This window comes from Polyodon spathula, chromosome 20, assembly GCF_017654505.1.
Source record: "Polyodon spathula isolate WHYD16114869_AA chromosome 20, ASM1765450v1, whole genome shotgun sequence".
NCBI classification, from domain to species: Eukaryota; Metazoa; Chordata; class Actinopteri; order Acipenseriformes; family Polyodontidae; genus Polyodon; species Polyodon spathula.
This window is the reverse complement of record NC_054553.1, coordinates 29774650-29791437: the sequence shown is the minus strand read 5'-3', so window position 1 is coordinate 29791437 and position 16788 is coordinate 29774650. Positions and strand designations below refer to the sequence as shown.

General features: G+C 42.6%; 1 protein-coding gene across 7 annotated transcripts in view; it reads right to left on the bottom strand.

Annotated features, from left to right (window-relative positions):
- Positions 1–70: 70 nt before the first annotated feature.
- The window catches only part of ankfn1 (ankyrin repeat and fibronectin type III domain containing 1), a 110584-nt gene continuing 93866 nt past the window's right edge, over positions 71–16788 (bottom strand). For 4 of the 7 annotated variants that reach the window (XM_041220366.1, XM_041220365.1, XM_041220371.1 and 1 more), the window contains 6 exons: positions 16236–16402; positions 14517–14667; positions 9692–9860; positions 8520–8686; positions 5231–5444; positions 71–4777 (listed from right to left, as the gene is read on the bottom strand). In XM_041220366.1, the coding sequence (XP_041076300.1) occupies positions 3984–4777; positions 5231–5444; positions 8520–8686; positions 9692–9860; positions 14517–14667; positions 16236–16402 (1662 nt within the window). In that variant the 3' untranslated portion in view covers positions 71–3983. The remainder of the gene's footprint in view (positions 4778–5230; positions 5445–8519; positions 8687–9691; positions 9861–14516; positions 14668–16235; positions 16403–16788) is intronic. The other 3 variants (XM_041220372.1, XM_041220369.1, XM_041220367.1) reach the window with 1 other exon arrangement.

Sequence of the window (16788 nt, the reverse complement as noted above, 5' to 3'; positions counted from 1 at the left end):
ATATATATCTGCCGCTCACAGCAACTCTTCTTTGATTTCTGGGATTTGTAAAAGAGTTCAAACGAAACTCAGGTAAACAGACAGTCAAAGTCCTTTAATATTTCAGTTGAGCGTTAGGAATGTTTAGTGCGCTGTTACACCTCAAAATGACTTCAAACCAAACTTTGTAATAACACTATAAAAACAGTCTGCAAATTTCTGAAGAATATAATTTACTCAAGCAAGCAATGTGCCCTTTTTTTCCCAAGATGGCAATAATAACATACATTCTTGTAGCAAAATAGCAATCCACAAACATGCCCACAGTTAAGGCTTTTTCTTATTGGACCAAAAACACAGTACAGTAAAAGTTTTACAACAGAATAATCTGGTTAAGTAATATGTTACAAAATGTTTCCAGTGTGGAGATCAAAATACTCACTTGGTTTGTCCCAGCAATGACAAACTTTTCAATGTTTAATTTACAGTTTAATAAACCAACAAGTGAACGCACAAACCAAACTGATACAAAGAAAACAGCAGCGCAACTCGGAACAAAAGCTTGTGAAAACAGAACATGCAAAGACAGTTTTAAAACGTATTCTCTATATATATATATATATATATATATATATATATATATATATATATATATATATATATATATATATATATTTACTTTACATTTACTTTCATAGTGTTTCAAACAACAAATGATATTTCAGATTTTTGGTATGCTTAACTTTGGATAATGAAGTCAGATGTAAGAAATGGTTTATTGGCCTCTACTCACAAACTTTCAGCAATGCTTGTTGTGATGATAAATATCTTTCATAGTGTAACGGGCAGTGTTGTGTGATGCTCTGCCATTACGGATTCTGTCCCGTCAGTGAGATGAGGTTTAAAACTTTAAAACCACGAATGCAGACGAGTCCAGCTCTTCTACACTCTTAAGACACTCGCTTATGGTACGTGGGGGCGCCAGTTTGCGTTTGCGCCTGTTAGATTAGCGACTTCAGTGCCAACTTGTATCCTAGTGGTTTAGCTTCTAGTTCTGAAACAATCATTTTGTATTTTTTTTTCTACTTTGAAAAAGAAAGTAAACTTTTTTTTTTTTACGGGAACAAAACCTGATTTAGTAGAATTCCACTCCAGCTTTTTTTCTAAGGGGAATAAAAAGCTATTGGTTAAAAACTTGTAATAAATAGCAAGCTCCATCTGAGTGGTATTATACCGGTTTTGGAAACTGAACAGGATATTCTTAAACTTTGCACCGAAGCTCAGTGAATCTTGTCTGATGTGCTTCAGAAGCATTCAGGAAAAGTAGACTGGTATTTACCAATTATGCCTCCTGACTTCTTTCTCCATGTGTGTGAGTGGGTAGAGAATACCTTCCTCACACCAATGACCATTCAATTCAAAATGATCAGAGGATGACTGCCCCCTTGTGTTCAAAGTCTTAAGCTGAGGGATCACAAAGCTACTTTTTCAGGAACAGTAGCTTTGCTGTATCAAACTCCAAGTCTCCAATGGTGTGCCATGCAGTGGCCTGAAACCTAGTGTCCTGAAACGAAGTTCCAACCCAGCAAGTGGCTTCGTATTCCCTTAGCTTTACAGGCATAGGACACTGAAAACAGATCATCAGATGAGACCTGGGCTTTCCGGAATACAACTGAATATTCCAGAACGCTCTGAAAACTCTGCACTGAACTGAACACAGAATGTTGCCTTTGCAAGTGCTGAGGAACAGAAGGAGAGAGAGAGAGAGAGAGAGAGAGAGAGAGAGAGAGAGAGAGAGAGAGAGAGAGAGAGAGAGAGAGAGAGAGAGAGAGAGAGAGAGAGAGAGAGAGAATAAATGTACATTTTTATGGAGTAACTTAAACTTTCCTGAGATTCAAATATTTAACTTCAAACAGTTTGAGATTGTATATAAAAAATAAATAAATAAAAATAAAAACTTGAGTAATTTTCCTTGTACTGGGCAAACAATTATGTTATTGTCAGGAAATACAAAAAGCTATTATAAAGACAGCCTAAAAAGATGCTGTTTCAACCCTTTCATGTAGAATCACACTTTTAGCACTTGTTGCAAAGAGTTAAGGTTATGTCATGTGTATGGGCAGCCACATGACAGGTAAAAATAATGGCTGCAAATTCATAATGAATTCCATCTGAATCCTACAGGAATAACACCTGAATATCTTCTGCACTTCAGTCACTCGCTGATCATGATGTTGCTCACACGTCCAAGGCATTCATGGGATCAGCATTAACAGTTCTCACAATCCCCTTGTGGGAGAGTAACAGGGCAGGAATACACGCCTTACACACATGAGCAACATCATGTGTTACAAAGGAACATGGAATGAATACGGGTAATTAAACTCACATGAAGTAACAGGGCTGAATTCACAATGAATGACTTCAGAACTCAGAGGAAGTGCAGAAGATAGTCAGGTGTTATTCCTGTGGGATTCAGTTGGAATTCATTGTGAATTTGCAGCCATTATTTTAAAGTGTTACCCTATGACAGTATGCTTATTCATGGCTGTGTCCTTGCTCACCGCGCACCAGCGACCCCTGTAGGCCTGTAAGCTGCCCAGAGCTGCGTTGTCCTCCGACGCTGTAGCTTTGGGTTGAATGCATGGCGGGCGTGCAGAGTGAAAAGAAGCAGTCGACTGACGGCACACGCCTCGGTGGACAGCATGTGTTCGTCTTCGCCACTCCCGAGTCAGCGCAGGGGTGGGAGCAGTGAGCTGAGCTTAAAATACAATTGGATATGTCAAACTGGGAGAAAAACAGTGTCAAATTAATTTATCGACTACTATTAAAAAAAATGTTTTACACTTAAAACAATGTTTTTTTTTTTTATGACAAAAAATGTCTTCTTTTCTGTAGTCCTAATATGAAGTTTTAAAATATAAATATGCAATAGAATGTCCTCTAACATACTGGAATTCAGTGGTACCTTTATGGACTGCTTTTGGAACCGCAGTGGAATGTGGAATACCTGATCAGGACGTTAAGGGGTTCTTCCCTTTTATTGTACGTCAGCGATCTAAACAGGAGGCATATTTAAATACCGCTACCTTTTAAATCACAGGGTATTTTTTGACAGACAGAATGAAATTAAAGTTCAGTGCATTACTAGATGATGTTTTACCACTTATGATGGGATTCACAGACTCTGATTTGCACTAATCATGGGCTGCTTCTTGTTAATTTAGATAAGGCAGTCTAGGATTAGTGCCAGTGGCGTAGTCTAGCCGGAATATAGGCAAGCTAAGTCACATGACTCTTATCTCCCGCACAGCTGTCTGATTCAGTCAGTAGTCCTCTTGATGCAATGAAAAGAGCATTAGGAACTTCTATTTCAATGGTAAATGCATGGCCTGTTAGATGTGTTACTAGTAGTTCAGTACACAAATAACATGTGAATTTGTACAATAATTCTTGTTTAAGAAGATCTATATTTTAATGCCATCCAGCTGGCTGGATATGCAGTATTCCACTATTTTCCTATATTTAAACATATGGCTGAACAGTGCCAATTCATAAGCATGGTAACTTTTCATTTCTTCTTTTAATTTAACTTATTTTTAAACTATATTTTTATAGCCATGAATTGAATTTTAAAACGTACTATGTTGCTTGCCCTTTGTGCCGTGGATGCAGGCAGTTGTTCAAGTTAAAATTGCTTTTGTCAGTGTTGCATTGATTATTAGAACAGTCATGAGCCATGGGTGTATTTTTCTTACTTTAAAGAGTTGTCCAGCAACTTTAGTTAAGTTCTTTTTTAACAATTTCATTCAAGGATGCAGTATCCCAGTAAGCCTTGTGCACGATACATAAAATAACAAAACAAAAAAACAGCTTTGCATGCTCAGTTATAGAACACGTACAAAAATACAAACAGATTCCAACAACGTTTATATCATATACAAATTGCGTTAAAAAAAAGAAAAAGATAGAGCATCTTCGATCAAGTAAAAGCACTTATACTCCTAGAGTGTACTGCTGAATATTTCCGATACTTGAGAATTGGTTTGGTCATCAGAGTCAATGTCTTGTCCCATGCCTCCAGCTACAGCACTCGCGTCTCCCACCGCAGGGGGAGACTCTCCTATATTCAGAGTCCACGCTTTCAAGCCCTCGTTGGACGATGGCGTTTTGCAAGGCTCCACGAATATCCTGCGGACGTTCGATTTGGACTCCTTGTATCTCTCTTTCCCTTCTTCCGGGAGGCTGGAGGCATGAGGTAAGAAAGAGCTACGTGGTAGCTGTGCTACGGTCTTCATGTCTCCCCCGCAGGCAGACTCGAGCGGTAAGGATGGGCACTCCCGCTGCTGCGTGTACAGCCCCTCTGACAGCGAGGCGGCCTGGCTCTCGCTGTGCACGCGCAGCCAGCGGTGGTGGCAGCTGAAGTAGCTGTGGTGCTGGTGTTTGGACAGAAGCTTCCTCTTACTCAGGGGGTTGTTCCCCGGCATGCGGGGAGCAGCCTTGTCTGTGCCTCTTAGAGTCAAGCCGCCCAAGGTCTTCGTGCAGGAGTCTGTGTCTGATTCAAAGGGCCCCCTGTTGCACTGCTCCCTGGGGCTGAGGGGGGACTTCAGGTCGTGCACCTGCAGCACATCTGGCGCGCTCCCGCTCAGCCCCGAAAGCACCTGCTGGGAGATGTCCTGGGACGAGGAGTAGACGAGGTCCAGCTCTCGCGGGCTCAGAGCGTCGCTCGAGTCGTAATCGCTGTCTGTGGGGAGAAACACTTCCGAGCAGCCCTCTTCATCGGAGCAAGGCTGGGAGTCTGGAACGACAAATACCATTTGAAACACACACACACACACACACAAACACACACACAGTTACTTTCATATAATATTCTATTGAGTGTAAGTGTAAACGTCCAAGGTGGCGATCGCCAAACTCTTTTTGTGTCGTTGCAGCACATGCAATATAATAATATGCAGCCATATAATGCACTGGCAACCGTTTCCCAAACTTTATGGATTGTTTTGCTAAGGAAGTCCATTTTGGTTTCTTAAATCAAGTTTGTATCTCATGGAAACCCTTTTCAACTGTTCCAGAGAAGGTTTATTAGTTAGTTATTTTCATTGTTCAACAAAGCACTGCTTAACCTAAAAGAGCAGTTTGAAAAAAGCCAGTCCCTTGCCTCCAGTGAACAGGGCCATGTTTGTTGCAAAGTGCATGTCTCTCCAATGGGATGCTGTGTCACTGTCACACGCAGCTGTTTACTCACCACTCACAGCCTTCTTGCGATGCATCTCCGGCGAGGGGGAGGGCGTGGGCAGGTAGTCCATGTGCGAGGATGTGGAGTCATTCTTCTCGGGCACGTGCTCCACCATGGAATCCACAAGCCACAGCACAGGCAGGCCACCCACAGGCTGCTTGTAGCGGGCGTACTGCAGCGCGTCCATGATCCACCTCATCTCACGCCACATCTCATCCATTTGCTGTTCAATTTAAAAAGAACAACAGGCGGGTAATTATTCAGAACAAGCTCTCCACAGCAATCGGGCCGACAGTCGTACGAGGGTCATCGGTGTGGATCGGACTAACTTACCGTCCAACATGAAATGAGTGAAGAAACAGTTGCTTGCTGTGGAGAGCAGGAATCCACACCAACCCAAGCAGCTGTTTCTTCAAATTAGCCCGATCAACAGCAATGACCCTCACCTTGGGAGCCCGAATATGCAGTTCTACGATTAATCTTTACAGTATGACAGAACATTTCATTGTAAATGGTTGTTTTTTTTTTATCCCATATTGTTTTTTATTCAATATCACTAAAACAATTAAAAAGAAGAATCAACAAAGGCAAATTGTGTTCGCTATTATTGAGGGACCCGATAACCTACACATGCTGTGTGTATTCATGATTCTTTCACTTCAAATATTGAACCTTTCAGGGTATGTGCAACCTAAACATACATTGCCACTGAAAATATACAATTTCGATAAAATGTTTATCTACGTAATTCCTTGGGTTCAATATGTTTGAACCCCTCCTTTTGGTTTCACAAAGCTGCCACTGTATTTCTGTAAGGTTGTGATACAGGCAAAAGAAAACAAGCCCCTGATATAGCATAAAACTGAAGTGATTGACTGACCGCTTTACTCCCTGCCCAGCGACAAGGAGAACAGCTGTGAACTGGGCCACTGCGGGCCTATTGTCCACCTTTCACAGTGTTACAATTCAGAGATGACAGCCTACTCTACACCAATCATAGCCATAAATCAAATCCAGAAGAGGCTTTGGCTCAGGCATCTACGTTTAAACTACGATAAACAGCCAGGAATCATAATCAGGTCAAAGCGGGATCTTTATTAATTCCTCTATGGACTGCAGCAATTAAAAGAATAGCTGTCGTAAGAGCGGATTCTAGCTCTCGGCTGTGCTGCGTGTCTGGCACTAACACAAGAAGTTAAAAGAATCCCGAAATTCATTAAAAGTGTTATCTTCAAATGCCATCTTCTGAGATTCCCTGCTTAATGAATTTGTGATTCTTTAGCTGAGGGAACACAAAGCCACTTTTTCAGGAACAGTGGCTTGAAACTTGGTTCCAGGAGACCTTGTTTGAGGCAACTTTGCTGCATCTCCCCTGCTGTGCCATGCAGTGGCCTGAAATCTAGCCTCCTGAAACCAAGTTCCAAGCCACAAAGTGGCTTTGGGTTACCCTCAGTTTAAATCTTATAACTTCCACGACAAGTCTGCACTCAGAACACTAGTGGCAACGCTAACAGTTCTAGAACACTCAGCAGAATAATACATTGGCAGAAACTAATAAATATATATATATATATATATATATATATATATATATATATATATATATATATATATATATATATATATATATATATATACACATGCTCATACAATACACGTTGATGCATTACATACTTTCTTGATAAGACAGACAGTCAGAAAACATGACCCAGACTGACACGTGGGAGCTGTGTTTTTAACCACACTGTGGTTTCACTTGGTGCCACTCTGAAGTGTCTGAATAAAATTCTCCTTCGCAGCTACCCTGGAAAGATTTTTAGTAGCGGCTTTACAGGTGGTATAGATCCAAGCTGTGAAAGATATAAGCAATCTGAGCAAAAAAAAAAAAAAAACACAACCCTAGCCTGTTTCTGTCAAATAATCTGCTATTGACAGAAGCACACACTACCTAACACATTCACTTTTTATACCCTGTGCTAATTGATTCCATATTTCATAACTGTGCAGCATATGCACACTTTTTTTTCTTGCCGGTCCTCTACAGCCCTTAACATGTGGTGTGTGTAGTGAGTTTCAAGCTCCTTAGATCTGGGATCACACAAATGCACTTGTGGTTTTGTGGTAATCTTAAAGGTTACTGTGGTAGGTTAAGATGTTTTTTTTTTTTTTTTTTCCACAAGGCAAATTACAGCTGCTTTTGGTTTGAAGTAGAAACCTGATAGCAGCAACATTTTATCACACTATTTCTCAGTATATCTTGTCTGATGTTAAAAAGGATAAGATTTATTTTCGCTGTGTTCACAGGGAGTGGATTTTACTGTCGGGAGCCAAACTGTGGTTTAGAAATACAATATGTAAGGCGTGCATACTCTGGATTTCTAGACGCATGAAATCTACACAAGTTCTACAAATACTCAATGTGTGCTATTGAGGTGGGACACTGTGAGCTACATTCACACTCACTTTAACTGTGCTAATGAACTGGTGGAGCCCCCTCAACTCTACGGACATTCTAACAAGATAATACAAGAAGCCTCTGTCCAAAACACCCTGATCACAGTCTTCAAACACAGTGTGCACCTGCATGCAATCACAGCATTCAGACACAGTGTGCACCTGCATGCAATCACAGCATTCAGACACAGTGTGTACCTGCATGCAATCACAGCATTCAAACACAGTGTGTACCTGCATGCAATCAAAGCATTCAAACACAGTGTGTACCTGCATGCAATCAAAGCATTCAAACACAGTGTGCACCTGCATGCAATCGCAGCATTCAAACACAGTGTGTACCTGCATGCAATCACAGCATTCAAACAGTGTGTACCTGCATGCAATCACAGCATTCAAACACAGTGTGTACCTGCATGCAATCACAGCATTCAAACACAGTGTGCACCTGCATGCAATCACAGCATTCAAACACAGTGTGTACCTGCATGCAATCACAGCATTCAAACACAGTGTGCACCTGCATGCAATCACAGCATTCAAACACAGCGTGCACCTGCATGCAATCACAGCATTCAAACACAGCATGCACCTGCATGCAATCACAGCATTCAAACACAGCGTGCACCTGCATGCAATCACAGCATTCAAACACAGTGTGCACCTGCATGCAATCACAGCATTCAAACACAGTGTGCACCTGCATGCAATCACAGCATTCAAACACAGTGTGCACCTGCATGCAATCACAGCATTCAAACACAGCGTGCACCTGCATGCAATCACAGCATTCAAACACAGCGTGCACCTGCATGCAATCACAGCATTCAAACACAGTGTGCACCTGCATGTTGTCTAGAACTTGCTGATGCCTCTGCTTAGCCGATGCAACTTCAGTGTCCGAGATGGCTTCTCGCAGGGACTGCTGGGTAATGAGCGAGTCGAGGTCCAGCACAGCAGACAGGCGGCAGTACAGGCTGATGAATTTCTCTTTGTAAGTGCAAAAATGAACTGCAAGAGAAAACAAGACGCAAGTCATGCTGTCAATGCAAACGTGCAAAACACATAAACATATATATATACTAAGTGGACGTGACAACTTGACAACTTTCAGGACATTTTCCAGACTTAGAACTCTAACATAGATTTTAGAACATAAAATGAATCATTGGATTGTGACAAAGCTCCCACCGATAACGGCTCCTGCATCAGCATACAGCTATGTCATTTTTGATAATTTTAGTGAAATAACATTTAAAATGAAGAATTGAATTAGGTGTCTAAATCAGAGCAGGCAGAGAAGCAAGAGAGTGCCATGCTCTGAAGCACGGAGAATCCTGCTCTGCACCAGAGTCTTGAGGGGCGCCATGGGGTGTTTAGGGTCTGTACAGAAATGTCTGTAGCCTGAACTGTACCCTGGAAGCCTGGCAGACACCAAGCTCAACGCACAGTGGACGAATGGTGGACTCAGAATGGGGGGCAATCTTGGCTCCAGTGCAAACTCTTTGACAAGCACCTCAAATGTTTCATTAGTCATATGTATGTGTGGGCTTGTTATTATTAATACTATTCACTGTGTATTGAGCTGAAAACATCCCCACTAACTTGAAATGAGCTTAATAAACAGCTTTTGTATCTAAAAACGGTTTGTTTTTTCACAGACCCCTGTTGTTTATCTTCCTCTTATTGAAATGCTAGAGTCAAGAGTGAAAGCGTGGCAAAAGAATGTTAATTACATGCTAAAAGGAAATCATAGACTATCAACACACATGCCCTTAGAAGGACCATATAAATGAGCTCCTGCATGATTGGAATTTTAAGTGTACCATCAATAATTTGGAACTGCCACAGCAGTCATATTTTTTTCTATAGCGCTGTACTGAGCTTCACACACAGCCCCGCACAACTTGCCATGCTTGTGATTCATTGGTCTTCCACTGGGACAAGGGGGGAACACATAGGACTCTGTGGATTTTTATAAGCTAATATTTCTAGGTGAAACAGAAGCCAGTATACCTAGTTCAAACATTTGAAGAGGGAGGTTAAGAAACCCTGAGAGCGGGGTGTAAGGGTTACTCTGTCCCGGGGCAATGCAGACGTCGTCTGAGGCAGGCAGCAGCAGAAGAAAGGAGACATTGTGACCCAGCTCCAGCACCTCCTGTGTGTACAGACGCAAGAACCTGGTCTGTGCAGGGACACATGCACAGAAACACAGAGAGAGGGGAGGGTTACAGCTTAACATTCACACAACAGAGACAAGAAACATTTCAAAAACAATGGGATTGCATTCACAGGAGCAGTTCCAATGAAATTATTACTGTGGTGCTCCTCTGTAATTCATTGTGAACACACACACACACACACACACACACACACACACACACACACACTGCTGTGCAAAAATCTTAAACATGTTGCATTTTTCTGCTCTTTATGAGGATCAACAATTTACTCAAAACCTCCACTAGTGTATTATACTATTATAACAAGCTTAACTTACATAAAAGTGGAACAACACTGAGTGAAATAGCTTGCATCACTTTTGAGTTCGTTGTCCATGAAATCAACATTATAACGGTCACTCTTGAAATCAGGACTTAAAGGATGTGTTGCAGTAAGAATACCTCTGTTAAGAAAGGGGAACAAGACTAAAAGGCTAAAATATGCACAAGAACACAGAAATTGGACTATGGAACAATGGTCAAAGGTGCTTTGGGCTGTTGATGAATGGACAATGACACCTGTGCTTCTGCCAGTTCTGTTGCCAATTCAACGCTTGTCTTCTTTCTATTCCTTAAGGATATTATCTTCAAGTATTGCTCATCCTTGTTAGACAGCTCTGTGGGTCTACTGGTCCTGGGTTTGTCAATTACAGGTGATGTTTCTCTGTACTTGTTGATTATGCTTCGGACACCACACCTTGAAAAACGAGTGATGCGAGCGATTTCACTCAATGTTTTTCCTCCTTTATACAAGTCAAGGTTGTTATAATAGTAGAAAACACTAATGTAGGGTTTGAGTAAATTGTTGATCCTCATAATGCATCAGAGTAGAACAATGCAACATGTCTAAGATTTTTGCACAGCTCTGTGTGTGTGTGTGTGTGTGTGTGTGTGTGTGTGTGTGTGTGTGTGTGTGTGTGTGTGTGTGTTCATATACATATACATATGGAAACCCATTCCACTCTAATAGGTAATACCTAAAATGATAGAATGAAATAATAGGCACTGCTACTAGAGTCTGGGTAGAGGTTCATTGGCACTGCTACTAGAGTCTGGGTAGAGGTTCATTAGCACTGCTACTAGAGTCTGGGTAGAGGTTCATTAGCACTGCTACTAGAGTCTGGGTAGAGGTTCATTGGCACTGCTACTAGAGTCTGGGTAGAGGTTCATTGGCACTGCTACTAGAGTCTGGGTAGAGGTTCATTGGCACTGCTACTAGAGTCTGGGTAGAGGTTCATTGGCACTGCTACTAGAGTCTGGGTAGAGGTTCATTGGCACTGCTACTAGAGTCTGGGTAGAGGTTCATTAGCACTGCTACTAGAGTCTGGGTAGAGGTTCATTGGCACTGCTACTAGAGTCTGGGTAGAGGTTCATTGGCACTGCTACTAGAGTCTGGGTAGAGGTTCATTGGCACTGCTACTAGAGTCTGGGTAGAGGTTCATTGGCACTGCTACTAGAGTCTGGGTAGAGGTTCATTGGCACTGCTACTAGAGTCTGGGTAGAGGTTCATTGGCACTGCTACTAGAGTCTGGGTAGAGGTTCATTGGCACTGCTACTAGAGTCTGGGTAGAGGTTCATTGGCACTGCTACTAGAGTCTGGGTAGAGGTTCATTGGCACTGCTACTAGAGTCTGGGTAGAGGTTCATTGGCACTGCTACTAGAGTCTGGGTAGAGGTTCATTGGCACTGCTACTAGAGTCTGGGTAGAGGTTCATTGGCACTGCTACTAGAGTCTGGGTAGAGGTTCATTAGCACTGCTACTAGAGTCTGGGTAGAGGTTCATTGGCACTGCTACTAGAGTCTGGGTAGAGGTTCATTGGCACTGCTACTAGAGTCTGGGTAGAGGTTCATTGGCACTGCTACTAGAGTCTGGGTAGAGGTTCATTGGCACTGCTACTAGAGTCTGGGTAGAGGTTCATTGGCACTGCTACTAGAGTCTGGGTAGAGGTTCATTGGCACTGCTACTAGAGTCTGGGTAGAGGTTCATTGGCACTGCTACTAGAGTCTGGGTAGAGGTTAATTGGCACTGCTACTAGAGTCTGGGTAGAGGTTAATTGGCACTGCTACTAGAGTCTGGGTAGAGGTTCATTGGCACTGCTACTAGAGTCTGGGTAGAGGTTCATTGGCACTGCTACTAGAGTCTGGGTAGAGGTTCATTGGCACTGCTACTAGAGTCTGGGTAGAGGTTCATTGGCACTGCTACTAGAGTCTGGGTAGAGGTTAATTGGCACTGCTACTAGAGTCTGGGTAGAGGTTCATTGGCACTGCTACTAGAGTCTGGGTAGAGGTTCATTGGCACTGCTACTAGAGTCTGGGTAGAGGTTCATTGGCACTGCTACTAGAGTCTGGGTAGAGGTTCATTGGCACTGCTACTAGAGTCTGGGTAGAGGTTCATTGGCACTGCTACTAGAGTCTGGGTAGAGGTTCATTGGCACTGCTACTAGAGTCTGGGTAGAGGTTCATTGGCACTGCTACTAGAGTCTGGGTAGAGGTTCATTGGCACTGCTACTAGAGTCTGGGTAGAGGTTCATTGGCACTGCTACTAGAGTCTGGGTAGAGGTTCATTGGCACTGCTACTAGAGTCTGGGTAGAGGTTCATTGGCACTGCTACTAGAGTCTGGGTAGAGGTTCATTGGCACTGCTACTAGAGTCTGGGTAGAGGTTCATTGGCACTGCTACTAGAGTCTGGGTAGAGGTTCATTGGCACTGCTACTAGAGTCTGGGTAGAGGTTCATTGGCACTGCTACTAGAGTCTGGGTAGAGGTTCATTGGCACTGCTACTAGAGTCTGGGTAGAGGTTCATTGGCACTGCTACTAGAGTCTGGGTAGAGGTTCATTGGCACTGCTACTAGAGTCTGGGTAGAGGTTCATTAGCACTGCTACTAGAGTCTGGGTAGAGGTTAATTGGCACTGCTACTAGAGTCTGGGTAGAGGTTCATTGGCACTGCTACTAGAGTCTGGGTAGAGGTTCATTGGCACTGCTACTAGAGTCTGGGTAGAGGTTCATTGGCACTGCTACTAGAGTCTGGGTAGAGGTTATTGGCACTGCTACTAGAGTCTAGGTAGAGGAGGCACTGCTACTAGAGTCTGGGTAGAGGTTAATTGGCACTGCTACTAGAGTCTGGGTAGAGGATTGGCACTGCTACTAGAGTCTGGGTAGAGGTTCATTGGCACTGCTACTAGAGTCTGGGTAGAGGTTCATTGGCACTGCTACTAGAGTCTGGGTAGAGGTTCATTGGCACTGCTACTAGAGTCTGGGTAGAGGTTCATTGGCACTGCTACTAGAGTCTGGGTAGAGGTTCATTGGCACTGCTACTAGAGTCTGGGTAGAGGTTCATTGGCACTGCTACTAGAGTCTGGGTAGAGGTTCATTGGCACTGCTACTAGAGTCTGGGTAGAGGTTCATTGGCACTGCTACTAGAGTCTGGGTAGAGGTTCATTAGCACTGCTACTAGAGTCTGGGTAGAGGTTCATTAGCACTGCTACTAGAGTCTGGGTAGAGGTTCATTGGCACTGCTACTAGAGTCTGGGTAGAGGTTCATTGGCACTGCTACTAGAGTCTGGGTAGAGGTTCATTGGCACTGCTACTAGAGTCTGGGTAGAGGTTCATTGGCACTGCTACTAGAGTCTGGGTAGAGGTTCATTGGCACTGCTACTAGAGTCTGGGTAGAGGTTCATTGGCACTGCTACTAGAGTCTGGGTAGAGGTTCATTGGCACTGCTACTAGAGTCTGGGTAGAGGTTCATTGGCACTGCTACTAGAGTCTGGGTAGAGGTTCATTGGCACTGCTACTAGAGTCTGGGTAGAGGTTCATTGGCACTGCTACTAGAGTCTGGGTAGAGGTTCATTGGCACTGCTACTAGAGTCTGGGTAGAGGTTCATTGGCACTGCTACTAGAGTCTGGGTAGAGGTTCATTGGCACTGCTACTAGAGTCTGGGTAGAGGTTCATTGGCACTGCTACTAGAGTCTGGGTAGAGGTTCATTGGCACTGCTACTAGAGTCTGGGTAGAGGTTCATTGGCACTGCTACTAGAGTCTGGGTAGAGGTTCATTGGCACTGCTACTAGAGTCTGGGTAGAGGTTAATTGGCACTGCTACTAGAGTCTGGGTAGAGGTTCATTGGCACTGCTACTAGAGTCTGGGTAGAGGTTCATTGGCACTGCTACTAGAGTCTGGGTAGAGGTTCATTAGCACTGCTACTAGAGTCTGGGTAGAGGTTAATTGGTTCAGTTACTCAATTTAGACGACAAGCTTTGGCCACCCCTGATGTGAATGCTGGCGGATCTAAATACCTCCATTATTGAAATTATGAAACGGAGGGTACTTCAAAGAGTTTCAATAGTCTCCTCAATGTAAGACGTACGCTTTTCTTAAATTACTTCCATAAATACAGCACCATTTGCAGCCAAAACTGTAATAGTTGAAAATATATTCAAGCCTGGCCAAAAAGCTCATTTTTTAAAATCATAGATATATATATATATATATTCATTATATATATATATATATATATATATATATATATATATATATATATATATACACACAGTATGTATGTAGTCTAGAACTGTAAAAAAAGACAAGACAAGAAAAGAAAGTGTCTCTGCCTGTCAGAGGTACCTGGTGCAGAGGTAGATTGATTTGTTTGAGCAGCGCTTTCACAGCCATCTGGAGCTCATAGAAGAACAATTGAGTGTGCCAGGCAGGCGTCTGATCTGCACTTTCCACATAAGCAGGGCCAGACAGCTTCTGGAGCCATTCCCACTCATCTCTAGGCACACAAGGAGATACTTGGCATGAGTAAACACAGCGCATTTCTTTACATTCCACTTACTCCAGTGCTGGGGCAGACCTCGACTATCCCAACAGATAGATCTATATAGAAACAGGGACCGCTGTCAGATTCCTTTACCACAATTTATAAATGACTGCATCGAAAGTCAATGCATCACAGCATCTGAAATAAATAACGCACAGTCTGTACTGTACAGAAGAGCCTTTCTCTCCTTTAATTAGCAGGTCATTTGATGAAGTACCAGGGTTAACCTACTCTAATACAGTATGGTACAAATGATGCTTTTGTTTGTCAGCTAATTCAGAATTAAAGAGTATTCAAAAGATGGGTTTCAATTTTGAAAGATTATTCAAACATGGGAAACCTATGTACATCCCAGCATTAATTTGTATATATTTTTTTACTCATAGACCGACACAAGAGGTTACTGTTCTTGAAAAAAAAAATTTTAAAAAGGCCCTGTCACAGGGCTGCTGTGAGGGGTGCTGAAATGCACAGTAAAACTACTGACAGAAGAATTGCTGGTTTGCAGGACACCTTCTCTCCAGTAGCTATTTGTTTTTGCTGAAATCCCGGCAATCAACTCCAAGTTTCATATTTAAAATAAATGCCGACACACTGCAGCACTGCTCTCTGGCTGTGACATTGCATTTAATAAATGCTGACACACTGCAGCACTGTCTCTGGTCATGACATTGCATTTAATGACTTTTGATGAACACAAGAGGCCTAGGTGCTAAAATATTTAATGATAGGATCCCTGTCCAGACTTTTTGGGGTCACCACTGTGACCTTTGTATTAAAATAAACAAACAAGTGAGACTAGAATGTGAACTTCAATATTCTTGCAATAGGACACGCTGAAATTTACAGACAGAATGTTCCAGGGTTGTCAGCCAATATAAAAAATATGGTAACACTTTAAAATAATGGCCATGTTCATTACATGTTTCATTGTAACACATGTATAAGGCATGCATTCATGCATGAACAGGGGACTGAGAGAAGTGTTAATTCATGCATGAACGTGTGACTTATATACATGGGCTCAACATCATTTGTTACAAAGAAACATGCAAGGAATACAGGTAATTAAATCCACAGGGCTGAATTCAAATTGAACAACTTCAGAACTCAGAAGAAGTGCAGAAGACATTCAGGTGTTATTCCATTACTGAAATGAACAGGTGTTGAGCGTTTGAACTAACGGGAAATCTGCTCTGAACTGATCACTCTATGTGTTCCTGTTCACCCTTACTAGATACAGGTACTCCTGCATTCTGTAATAATTCATGCACCTACGCTGCGCTGCTTATGAAGCACTTTGCAAAGTGGGGGACCAGCTCCACGCTCAATACACTCTACAGGAAAACAGCAGGCTTTCATTGTGGAGAGTGACATCTGCTTAACCTCCAGAAGATTCCAGCTATCTTCCAAGACCACTTCTTCTACAGCAGGATAAAGCTTGAGAGTGTGAATTCAAACTGTGCTCAAGACGGGTCAACGCCAAGGTTAGTTGCAGTGTTTGTTTCAGCCGGTGATACCTGGACACGTTGCAGTTGTCTCGGATTTTGGAGTGGCACAGAACGTTGGGCAGCTTCTGAGGGACAAGGACTTTAATCTGATCCACGGAGCTGCACAGCTTCAGGTAGCCCAGGTACAGCCCGGGAGACAGGCGATGCTGGCACCTCCGCTGATAGGACAGGACATCCTGCAGGTCACAAACAGAGGCTTGCAATGATATTGTGGCTACAGGCTATGTTCCCCTTTTAGGTGTTGTTGTATACCACCACTGTTAAAATGTACCGACATGCATCCTTATGTTGTGCTCCCAGCAATGTTCCTCTCATTAGCATGGTGCAAAGTGATTATATAAGGAAGTACTTAACACTATAAATGAATGTGGAAACAATTATATGCACTTTAATTAATCCTTGTTATTAATGATACTTGTCAATCAAATTTATTTTTTAAGCTTACATTATTCAAGCATTAGCAGTCAACAATTATTAGTAATACAGAAATACCCAGTTATTGCAATTATACCTCTAGGCGAGATATAATGGTCATCAGTTTAAAAACAGTTCCAGTATCTAC